Genomic DNA, 12,868 nt, shown 5'->3' on the forward strand with positions numbered 1-12,868 from the left:
GATTTATACATGGGGATACCATGGACTGCTGCAGTTCAAGAAGGCAGCTCACCACCACCTTCTCAAGGGCAATTAGGGGTGGGCAATAAATGCTGGACTAGCCAGCAATGCCCACATCCCATGAATGAATTAAAAAAAAAAGGTGGAGGGCATGGCTGAGGTACTAAATGAGTACTTTACATCCATCTATGCCAAGGAAGATGCTGCTGCCACAGTCGTAGTGAAAGAAGTAGTAGTTGAAATACTGGGTGAGCTAAAGATTGATGAAGAGTAGGCATTAGAAAGGCTGGCTGTACTTAAGTTTATAAGTCACCAGGACCAATCAGATGCATCCGAGAATACTGAGAGGGGTAAGAGTGGAAATTGCAGAGGCACTGTCCCGAATCGTCCAATCTTCCTTTGATATAGAAGTGGTACCAGAGCACTGGAGAATTGCAAATGATACACCCTTGTTCAAACAAAAGGATGTAAGGATAAACTCAGCAACAACGGGCCAGTTTATCCTCTGTGGTGGGATAGCAATTAGAAATGATAACCCAGGATAAAATTAGCAGTCACTTGAACAAACCTGGATTAATTAATGAAAGCTAGCATGGATTTGCTCAGGGCTAAACATGCTTTACTCACTTCATTGAGTTTTCTGATGAGGTAACAGAGAGGGTAGATGAAGGTAACGTAACAGATGTACATGGACTTTCAAAAGGCATCTAATAAAGTGCCACACAAGCTTGTCAGCAAAGTTAAAGCCTATAGAACAAAAGGGAGAGGGGCAGCATACACAAAGCTGCCTGAGTGACAGGAAAAAAGAGTATTGATGAATGGTTGTTTTTCAGAATGAAGGATGGCACATAGCAGGGTTCCTCGGAGGTCAGTACCAGGACCACTGCTTTCTTGATATCTATTAATGGCCTAGCCTCTGATGTGCAGGGCACAAATCATGTAAGTATTGCGAATTGTGAGGTTAGTGACAGACTTCAAAAGCGTGGTGGAATGGGCAAACTCGTGGCAGATGATATTTAATGCAGAGAAGTGTGAAGTGATACATTTTGGTAGGAAGAACAAGGAGGTAATTGAGAACTCCTGCATTGAAGATGAGCCTCCCTAACGCAGTCTGAAGTGGGTCAGTGCATGTAGTACTTTACTTCTCTTGTTCTACGAGAGAGTAATCAGTTTTTGTCAGCGCAAAGAGTAAGCTTCGAAGATCCAGTTGTGTGCAGTCATCCTTTTGCAACATTGCTGGAAAATTTACTACTTTCAGACAAGATGATATCTGTTTTTAGATGATGACCAAGGTCTACAAATGAAACATTGCTAATGGCTAGCAGTTACACCATGGCTACATGGTTTAGCAAAGGCTGACCTATTTAAAACCTTTCCATTAGCATTAAATAATATCAGAGATTATGCAATCCCTAACAGATGGGGCCTAAATATTTTAAGCTTTGATGTGCAGCTTGAAAGAAGATTTTTTTTGTTCCAGACTGGCTCAATTTGTAGTATTCCTGCCTCTGAATTGGAAGTACATGGAGTCAAACCCCAGTTAGGACTTCACATGTGCTCAGCTGGTGGTGCTGGGGAGGTGCTGCATTGCTGCAGGCACCATCCTTTGAATGGGATGACAGCTGTGGCAAGAACAGAAAGTGTTGGAAAAACTCAGCAGGTCTGGCAGCATCTGTAGAGAGAGAGAAACAGAGTTAATGCTTCGAGCCCACTTTAACTCTTCTTCAGAACTGAAGAGGTAGAAATGTGATCGGTTTTATGCTGTTGAAAAAGTGGGGAGGGCAGGTAGAGAAAAATAGAAAGTCAGGGATAAGTTAGAGGGCAAGAGAGAGTAAATGACAAAGATGTCACGGAACACAAGACAAAGGGAGTGGTAATGGCAGTATTAAAGACTAAAGCTTTGGGTGTTAATAGCAGAATAAAGGTGAGCACTACCTGAAAGCAAAATAGCAGAATGTGTTAATAGCAGAAAAAGGGTCAGTGCCATCTGAAAGCAAAAACATGAAAACAAGATACAGACCGGCAATTTGGGGGGTTGGGGTGGGGTGGGGGGAGGGATTAAAAATGGAGGACAGAACTCATGGTCTGAAGTTGTTGAACTCAATGTTGAGTCCAGAAGGTTGTAAAGTGCCTAATCAGAAGATGAGGTGCCGTTGCTCCTACTTGCATTGGGCTTCACTGGAACATTGTCACAGGCCAAGGACAGAAATGTGAAAATGAGAGCAAGAAGGTAAATTGAAATGGCAAGCGACCAAAAGGTCGGGATCATGCTTGCGAACTGAGCGAAGGTGTTCCGCAAGCAGTCACCCTGTCTGTGTTTAGTCTACCCAGTGTAGAGAAGACTGCATTGTGAGTGGCGAATACAGAGCACTAATTGAAAGAAGTACAAGTAAATCGCTGATTCACCTTGAAGGAGTGTTTGGGGCCCTGGACAGTGAGGTGGGAGGTGGTAAAGAACCTTTGAAGGAGTGTTCCAGCATTTTCTGTTTTTGTTTCAGATTTCTAGCATCTGCAGTATTTTGCTTTGATGACAACTGTGGACCAATCTGCCTGTATACAGCTATTGAGTTTTGCAACACTGTGACTGTGCAATATCTTAGCTAGAATGATCTAAAATTAATCTGACTGTCCTGATCTCTTCCCATTTCCCTGTACATTCCTCCGCATCAAATTTTATCCAATTTTCCATTAAAAATGCAATGATCTCTGTCTCAACTACTCCCTGTGACAAATCACTCTAAAGTTCATCAGCTCTCTGAATTAAGAGATTTCTCCTAACTTTTCTCATCGACAACTGATGTAAATTAATGGCTTCATCATCACTCTCATCCAAATCACAGAATCACACAGTGTAGAAGAGGCCCTTCGGCCCATCGAGTCTGCACCGACACATGAGAAACACCTGACTTACCTACCTAATCCCATTTACCAGCACTTGGCCCATAGCCTTGAATGTTATGATGTGCCAAGTGCTCATCCAGGTACTTTTTAAAGGATGTGAGGCAATCCGCTTCCACCACCCTCCCCCACCACCCTCCCAGGCAGTGCATTCCAGATCGTCACCACCCTCTGGGTAAAAAAGTTTTTCCTCACAGCCTCCCAAAACCTCCCACCTTGAACTTATGTCCCCTCGTGACTGACCCTTCAACTAAGGGGAACAGCTGCTCCCTATCCACCCTGTCCATGCCCCTCATAATCTTGTACACCTCGATCAGGTCGCCCCCTCAGTCTTCTCTGCTCCAACAAAAACAACCCAAGTCTATCCAACCTCTCTTCATAATTTAAATGTTTTATCCCACGCAACATCCTGGTGAATCTCCTCTGCACCCCATCCAGTGCAATCACATCCTTCCTATAATGTGGCGACCAGAACTGCACAGTACTCCAGCTGTGGCCTCACCAAGGTTCTATACAACTCCAACATGGCCTCCCTACTTTTGTAATCTATGCCTCGATTGATAAAGGCAAGTGTCCCATGTGCCTTTTTCACCACCCCACTAACACGCCCCTCCACCTTCAAAGATCTATGGACACACACGCCAAGGTCCCTTTGTTCCTCAGAACTTCCTTGTGTCATGCTGTTCATTGAATACTTCCTTGTCAAATTACTCCTTCCAAACCTCACACTTGTCAGGGTTAAATTCCATCTGCCACTTAACTGCCCATTTGACCATCCCATCTATATCTTCCTGTAGCCCAAGACACTCAACCTCACTGTTAACCACCCGGCCAATCTTTGTGTCATCTGCAAACTTACTAATCCTACTCCCCACATAGTCATCTATGTCGTTTATATAAATGACATAATCTCATATAAATAATATAAATCACCCTAACAAAACTCTTAATAGAGTTAAAGTTTCTTATTAAATCTCCTCTTAACTTTCAATGGAAAAAGTTCCAGTATTTCAAATCTCTTCTCATAACTATTGTTTGCCAGTCCTTTATTTTCCCAAAAGCATACAGTTCAAAGTTAACTTTGAGAACAAATCAGATCATTTTACTCAGTACAGCATGTGGTCTCCGAAATGCCACAGAGGCAATATTATAAAACACAATAGTTGTATACAGACAGATTGGTCCACAGTTAATGTCCCATTTGAAGGATGGCACTTGTGGTGTTGTGGCCTTTCCCCAGTGCTGTCAACCTTGTATGTTTGAAGTCCTGACAGGGTTTTGACTCCATGAGGCTGCATACTACAAACTAAGTCAAGCTGGCACAAAAAAATACAACTACAGGTTATGGTTACAATATTTATTTGCCATTCCTCTTTATCATCAAAGGTTACGTGGGATAGATGGGAATGTGGAAGTAGAAATACAACAAATCAGCCACGATCTTGTTGAACTTCTGCTCATATTTCGTATGTTCATAAAAAAGGAGCAGAGGTTTTGAGGTCATTTAGTTTGGCCTCAAATGAAGTAGTGTGTGCAATTCTGGGCACTGCACTTTAGGAAGTATGTGAAGGCTTTGAGAAGAGATGAAGGCCTTTCAGTTACATCGATAGATTGGAGAAACTAGGCAGTTCTCTTTAGAGAAGAGAGAGAGGAAAGTTAATAGAGGTCTCTAATTGGGCCTGGACAGATTCGATAGGAGAAACTGTTACATTTGGCAGAAGAGTCAAGAACCAGAGGACACCGAATAAAGGAGAATGGCAAGAATCAAACTTGACATGAAGAAAAGATTTTTTAAATGTTGCGTGTAGTTAGGATCTGGATTACTCCGCCTGTAATTCTGGTGGAGGTAGATTCAATTGTAGCTTTCAAAAGGGAACTGGACAATCATCTGTAAAGAAAAGATTTGTTCGGCTGGGGAAAAGGCAGGGAGTGGGATTAGTTTATTTACTCTTGCAAACAGCTGACAGGCACAATATGACCTCCTTTTGTGCTGCAACCATTCCATGATACCGATTTTAAAATCACATTTATGCTTCACAAGTAACATAAACTGCTTCTAGTAAAAAAATCATTTCTTTGCTAATCAAAGTATATCTTATAATACAATAAAACTATTTTGCAACCATTTCAGTAATACTACAGTTTCGCTCTGTGAGAAGCAAGAGTAAGTTTTAGCTCGGAATTCCAGTTTATGATGAGTTAGCTGATCTCAGATGGGCTACTGGTGGGATGCTCCATTTGGCCTTGTGCCTTTGATCTAGAGACCCCAGGACTTGAGCACAAAAATTAAGGCCGACACTCCAATGCATTGCTGAGGAAGTGCTATACTGCTGGAGGTGCTGTGATTAGGTTTTGGATTAGATCTTAAATCGAGGCTCTCAGGCACAAGCAAAAGATCTTATGGTACTATTTAGGAGGAGTGGGGGGTATCCCTGGTGTACTAGTCAATATTTATCCTTTAATCAACATCACAAAAACAGATTATCTGACCATTATCATGTTATCTGTTCATTAACACACTTGTTTTTAGGAGCTTGCTGTGCACAAATTGCCTGCTGTGTTTCTAGTATTACAACAGTGACAACACTTCAAAAGTACTTCATGAGCTGAAAAGTGCTTTGAATCATCTGATGGCCATGAAAGGCACAATATAAATGCAAGTCTGTCTTTTTTTTAGGCAAGGAACACTGACCAGGGTTTCTACTCCTAATTTGCTATTCAACAATTCCCACTAAAAAAAATGCAACTATAATGGACACACATAGAAGCTTTGATCCCTCTACAGTTTAATAACCTGGCAACTGGGAGGGCACTTGTAATTCAACGAAAAAAACAAAGTAACAGTTTAGTAGAGAAGAAAAAGGTAACTAATAGAGAGAAACTAAGCAATTACTCAAATGCTGGATGGAGGCTTTCACCCTCATGCTTTCCCAGAATTCTAGTGACAACCCTGCAATGAAATATAATTTATATTTGTAAAACCACTGACAATAAAGTTTGGACCTTTCATCAAAAATTAATTGACCTGAAACTTTAACTTTCTTCCTCTCTCCACAGATGCTACCTGACCTGAGTATTTCCAGCATTTTCTATCTTTATTTCAGACTGAAGCCTATTATACCACAAAAAAGCGCTCAGCTCTTCCTCAACCACATGATCCACTCGGCATGGAACAGTATATGAGGAGAAGAAAAGGAGAAACAAATGAAATGCTGAATTTGAGAAATTTCAACTTTAACACTGCTTATCGTCTTGAATGTTAACTCATTCAGAAGCTGTTTTAGGACTTTTGACCATTTTAACATGAAACGATTTTATGATTTATATTCAATTTCTGCCACCAAGTTAACTTAGCTGTCAATGGATTAGACGGAACAGAAATGATTTAATTATGGAGCCAATACAACTGACCCAAGATTGGTCACACCCAAATTCTAAACACAACAATAAAGAACAAAATGCACTGGCTCAGTTTGTTTACCTTTCCCTACCCAGTGGGGAATTATAGGTGCTCCTGCTACAATCTATGTTTAAATCAGTTAATTCCTCACAAAGTAAGAATCAAAAAAGGAAACAATTGTTTTGGATGCCTGTTTGATACCATATGGTGCACTTATCTGCTAACCATTAGGGTAGCTCCAACCTCTCAAGGTATGCAGTCTCATCGTAGATAAAAACAAAAAGCTGCGGATGCTGGAAATCCAAAACAAAAACAGAAATACCTGGAAAAACTCAGCGGGTCTGGCAGCATCGGCGGAGAAGAAAAGAGTTGACGTTTCGAGTCCTATGACCCTTCAACAGAACTGAGTAATATTAGGAGAGGGGTGAAATATAAGCTGGTTTAAGGTCGGGGGTGGGGGGGTGTGGTTGTAGGGACAAGCAAGCAGTGATAGGAGCAGATAATCAAAAGATGTCACAGACAAAAGAATAAAGAGGTGTTGAAGGTGGTGATATTATCTAAACGAATGTGCTAATTAAGAATGGATGGCAGGACACTCAAGGTACAGCTCTAGTGGGGGTGGGGTGGAAAGACTAACAGGGCATAAAAGGTATAGATTTAAAAATAATGGAAATAGGTGGGAAAAGAAAAATCTATATAAATTATTGGAAAAAACAAAAAGGGGGAAGAAACGGAAAGGGGGTGGGGATGGAGGAGGGAGTTCAAGATCTAAAGTTGTTGAATTCAATATTCAGCCCGGAAGGCTGTAAAGTGCCTAGTCGGAAGATGAGGTGCTGTTCTTCCAGTTTGCGTTGGGCTTCACTGGAACAATGCAGCAAGCCAAGGACAGACATGTGGGCAAGAGAGCAGGGTGGAGTGTTAAAATGGCAAGCAGTCTCATCGCTTTTCTTGTCCACTTTTGAAAAATGTAAACTCAAATTATGTTGTCACATTATTATGACAGAATCAACTTCAATGAAGAACGTATGACTTTGAAGCACAGGGCATAATCACTGCTATGAAGCAGCCTGTTTATTTGCTTCCAGATATTTTCTTTAAATGTTCAAACATGTCTTATTAAAAGGGATTGCAAATGTGGTCATGCTGCGTAGAGATTACACTGTGAGAATACGAGACGAGCGCCATAGACAATAAAAACAGAAAATGCTAGAAATACTCAGGTCAGGCAGCATCTTTTGAGAAAGAAATAGTTAACATTTCAAGTCTGTGACCTTTTATCGGAACTGGGAAAAATTGGAAGTGTCAAAAAGGTTGAAAATGTCAAGTCAAAAAGTTAGAAAAAGGCTTTATGAACAACTGGCCTATTCTGTCCTTCGTTTCAGCCTGTTCGTAGCCCTTCAAATCCTCCTGTGACTGAATAACTGACGAGAATAAAATTAGAATTAACTACTCAATGAAAAATTAACTTTCCTTTGAATCTTACTTCTGGATTATGAGAGGCTGTGACCATTACACCAATAGTAGATTTGGTTTTCTTGGACCTTAACACTGCTAGCAAGCCCATGCGATACATCACGTGATCCAGCTGATCAGCCTTTGCACGGAATCCTGCTGTTCCATATTGAAGAACTAGCCCGACAGGCTTAGGGTATTGTCCAGAAATTATTGCTACCTCTTGAAAGTTAGCCATATCTGTTAAGAGAAAAAACACGATATAAGAATTATTAGAAATAGGAAAAGACTATGAGGCTGTATCAATCTGATGATCTCTACAACCCATTTAAGCTGTTTAACTTCCAGAGTTTGTGGTAACTTAATTACAACTCTATTAATTTTTAGTGAACCATACAACTGCATCAAGTTTGTCAATTCTCCTCATGTTCTTCAGATTCACCAGCAGCAGTGGCGACAGCAGACCTGGTGGACTGAGTGCAGCAGCTAAGGAGTTAAAGCAGGGGAGAGAGAAGCAGCCCAGAGACTTACCTGCAGCAGTGGCAACAGCAGGCCTGGACGAAGTGAGAGCAAGAACCAAGGAGTTAAAGCGTGGCTGAAAGTTGCAATGAAATAAGTGGCATCAAAAGTAGCAGCTGCAAAACAGCTATAATTATAACATTACAACCAGGGAAGGAGCTAACTGGTGAGTAGCTATGTTTCTAGTTAGTAGTTAGAGAATAAAGGCATGGCAGTGCACCTCAGCCCCGTGGAATGCACAACCTGTGCCCTGTGGGAAATCCTGGATGTTTCTTGAATCCAGGGCAACCAAAAGTGCAAGAAGTGTTGTCAGCTAGAGCAGCTCGAACTCCAGATTTTGGAGCTTGAGCGACAGCTGGAGTCACTACTGTGCATCAGCAAGTTGAGAGTTTTGTGAATTACACGTTTCTAGATGTGGTCACTCTGCAGTTTAAGTGAGTGCAAGTAGAGGGGGAATGGATGACTGCTACCCTCTGCGTAAACAACTTGCCCCGCATATCTCCTCTAAAGTTTTCTCCTCTCACCTTAAATCCATGTCTCCTAGTAATTGACTCTTCCACCCTGGGAAAAAGCTTCTGACTATCTACTCTGTCCATGCCACTCATGATTTTGTAAACTTCTATCAAGTCGCCCCTCAATCTCCGTCGCTCTAGTGAAAACAATTCAAGTTTCTCCGACCTCTCCTCATAGCTAATAACCTCCAGACCAGGCAGCATCTTGGTAAACCTGCTCTACACCCTCTCCAACGCCTCCATATCCTTCTGGTAATGTGGCGACCAGAATTGCACGCAATATTCCAAGTGTGGCCTAATCAAGGTTCTATACAGTTGCAGCATGACTTCCCAGCTTTTATACTCAATACCCCTGCCGATGAAGGCAAGCATGCCATATGCCTTCCTGACTACTTTATCCACCTGCGTTGCCACATTCACTGACCTGTGGACCTGTACACCCAGATCCCTCTGCCCGTCGATGCACTTAAGTGTCCTGCCATTTACTGTATAATTCCTACCTGTATTAGACCTTCCAAAATGCATTACCTCGCATTTGTCTGGATTAAACTCCATCTGCCATTTCTCCGCCCAGGTCTCCAACCGATCTATATCCCGTTGTATCCTTTGACAATCCTCTTCACTATCTGCAACTCCTCCAACCTTAGTGTCATCTGCAAACTTACTAATTAGCCCAGTTACATTTTCCTCTAAATCATTTACATATACTACAAACAGCAAAGGTCCCAGCACTGATCCCTGCAGAACACCACTAGTCACAGCTCTCCATTCAGAAAAGCACCCTTCCACTGCTACCCTCTGTCTTCTATGACCAAGCCAATTCTGTATCCATCTTGCCAGCTCACCTCTGATCCCGTGCGACTTTACCTTCTGTACCACTCTGCCATGAGGGACCTTGTCAAAGGCCTTACTGAAATCCATGTAGATAACATCCACTGCCCTTCCATCATCGATCATCTTTGTCACTTCCTTGAAAAACTCGATCAAGTTAGTGAGACACGACTTCCCCTTCACAAAACCATGCTGCCTCTCACTAATACGCCCATTTGCTTCCAAATGGTAGTAAATCCTGTCACGGAGAATCTTCTCCAATAATTTCCCTACCACTGACGTAAGGCTCACCGGCCTGTAATTTCCTAGATTATCCCTGCTACCCTTCTTAAACAATGGAACAACATTGGCCATTCTCCAGTCCTTTGGGACCTCACCCGTAGCCAGTGAGGATACAAAGATTTCTGTCAAGGCCCCAGCAATCTCCTCCCTCAGTACTCTGGGGTAGATCCCATCTGGCCTTGGAGACTTATCCACCTTAATATTCTTCAAGACACCTAACACCTCCTCTTTTTTGATCTCAACATGATCCAGGCTATCTACACACTCTTCCTTAGACAAATTGACCACTAAGTCCTTCTCTTAGGTGAATACTGATGAGAAGTACTCATTTAGTATCTCTCCCATTTCTTCTGGCTCCACACACAGATTCCCACCTCTGTCCCTGAGTGGGCCTACCCTTTCCCTGGCTACCCTCTTGCTTTTTACAAATGTATAAAAGGCCTTGGGATTTTCCTTAATCCTGTTTGCCAATGACTTTTCATGACCCCTTTTAGCCCTCTTGACTCCTTGCTTAAGTTTCTTCCTGCTTTCTTTATATTCTCCACGGGCTTCATCTGTTCCCAGCCTTCTAGTCCTTACGAATGCTTCCCTTTTCTTTTTGACTAATCTCACAATATACTTCATTATCCAAGGTTCCTGAAACTTGCCATACTTATCCTTCACCCTAGCAGGAACATGCCGGGCCTGAATTCTTATCAACTGACGTTCGAAAGCCCCCCACATGTCAGTTGTTGATTTGCCCTCAAACATCTGCCCCCAGTCTAGATTCCTCAGTTCCTGCTTAATATTGTTATAATTAGCCTTCCCCCAATTAAGCACCTTAACCCCCCCCCCACCGAGGACTCCTGCTATCCTTATCCACCAGTGCTTTGAAACCTACTGAATTATGGTCACTTTTCCCGAAATGCTCCCCTACTGAAACTTCGACCACCTGGCCGGGTTCATTCCTTAATACCAGGTCAATGTTGCCCCTTCCCTAGTTGGACTATCTACATATTGTCTCAGGAAGCCCTCCTGGATGCACCTTACAAATTCTGCACCATCCAAACCCCTAGCACTAAGTGATTCCCAGTCAATATAGGGAAAGTTAAAATCACCCACCGCAACAACCCTATTGCTTTTACATCTTTCCAAAATCTGCCTACATAACTGTTCCTCAATCTCCCGCCAGCAATTGGGAGGCGTATAGTAAACCCCCAACATTGTGACTGCACCCTTCCTATTCTGGAGCTCTACCCATATTACCTCACTGCATGAGCCCTCTGAGGTGTCCTCCTGTCGTACAGATGTGATATTCTCCTTAACCTGCAGTGCAATTCCCCCACCTCTTCTACATTCTTCTCTATCCTGCCTGAAACATCTAAATCTTGGAACGTTTATCTGTCAATCCTGTCCATCCTTCAACCAAGTCTCTGTAATAGCAATAACATCATAGTCCCAAGTACTAATCCAAGCTCTAAACTCATCTGCCTTGCCTGTTATATTTCTCGCATTGAAACAAATGCATTTCAGACCCCCAGTCCCACTGTGTTCAGAATTTCTCCCTGCCTGCTCTTCCCTTAGTCCTACTGGCCATATTCACTAGTTCCCAGTCATTTATTTCACCTGCTGACCTATTGCTCTGGTTCCCACCTGCCTGCCATACTAGTTTAAACCCTCCCGAGTGACACTAGCAAACCTTGCAGCCAGGATATTGGTGCCCCTCCAGTTTAGATGCAACCCGTCCTTCTTGTGAGTGTCTTGATAAGTGCAAGACAAAAAGCTTAGACATCTCTATTTTCTAGCAATACTCAAATTCTGTACTACCAAATGGCTATTTTAAGAAAGACTTGCATTTATGTAACACTTCTCAGCATACTCCCACAAACAGCAATGAGATAATAGCTGTAAAATCTGTTTCTGTGATGTTGATTAAGAAATAAATATTGGCCAGGACGCTGAGGATAACTCACTTGTTCTTCAAAATAGTGCCATGGAATCTTTTACATCCACACAAGCAGGCAGATTGGGCCTCACGTTAACGTTTCATCTGAAAGATGACTATGCACAACTCGCTCAGAACTGTACTGCAGTCACAAGCCTCGGTTTTTACGCTCAAGTGCCGAGGTGGACGTGACGTCAGCTCAAACCTGCCTGGAGTTGGACTGGAGCGAGGACAAGGGGGAGGAGCGCTGGAGCAGCGCCTTAGTGAACTCACTTGAACTTGCAACTTGATAGAGCAGTTAAAACAAAGAGGGTTCCGGGACTGGCAGCCCCGAGGTAGGTAGGCGGGAAGTCATAGCGCAGCCCGAGGCTCGCTCGGGAGGCGGTGGTGTATAATGGAGCCCAAGGCCTCGCTCGGCGGTTTAGGCCTGAGGCTCGGTGTGGGGCTCGAGTCTCGGGCGAGCATCCAGGCTATTTCCCCCTCCCACCAAGACTCCCCAGCACCATCCGCCCATTTCCCGGCTACTCACTCCGTCTGTACGTCATTTAATTTAAAACAGAATCCCTTTCAGTAGATGAAACAAGACGACACGTATTTGACTGGTGTATGACGTCCACAGGAATCCATCACGATTCAATGATCATGATTTCAAAATATAACTGAGAAAACTATCGTGTTTCGTTTTAAAGACATACAATGCTGTAGATACAAAACAGGTTCTGTTTGTGGATAAATACATACTCTCTCTCCTTCTGGAACACTCCTCATTTACCCAAGGGAGTTTAGGCACAGGTTTCAGTGATCTCACTCCACATTACTCGATATATAATCCCAAACTCCTCTCCTCAGAACTGGAACTCCCCCAGTCTAATATTTACGGTAAAATACCTCGATTGCAGATACAACAGTTTACTGCCCACAACCAGTTGCTGCCAGTAATTCAATAGTCAGGGGCCACTCTTACTTACGATAACACAGAACACAACTCAGTTTGCACTCGCCAACGTTCCCGTTTTCTCCGCTCGGCCTTTTACCCACTTTCCTGAACCT

The 12,868-nt window shown here is 42.9% G+C and overlaps 1 protein-coding gene across 4 annotated transcripts in view; it reads right to left on the reverse strand.

The window, feature by feature from the left end:
- Nucleotides 1–12,868, reverse strand: part of pgm3 (phosphoglucomutase 3) — a 75,459-nt gene extending 62,591 nt beyond the window's left edge. Inside the window, exons 1-2 of one of the 4 annotated variants that reach the window (XM_078556820.1) lie at nucleotides 12,787–12,868; nucleotides 7,782–7,990 (exon numbers count right to left, since the gene is read on the reverse strand). In XM_078556820.1, the coding sequence (XP_078412946.1) occupies nucleotides 7,782–7,988 (207 nt within the window). In that variant the 5' untranslated portion in view covers nucleotides 7,989–7,990; nucleotides 12,787–12,868. Of the gene's footprint in view, nucleotides 1–7,781; nucleotides 7,991–11,846; nucleotides 12,062–12,559; nucleotides 12,662–12,731; nucleotides 12,751–12,786 lie in introns of those variants that run through there. The other 3 variants (XM_078556823.1, XM_078556822.1, XM_078556821.1) reach the window with 3 other exon arrangements.

Source organism: Cetorhinus maximus, chromosome 14, assembly GCF_964194155.1.
Source record: "Cetorhinus maximus chromosome 14, sCetMax3.hap1.1, whole genome shotgun sequence".
Taxonomy (NCBI): domain Eukaryota; kingdom Metazoa; phylum Chordata; class Chondrichthyes; order Lamniformes; family Cetorhinidae; genus Cetorhinus; species Cetorhinus maximus.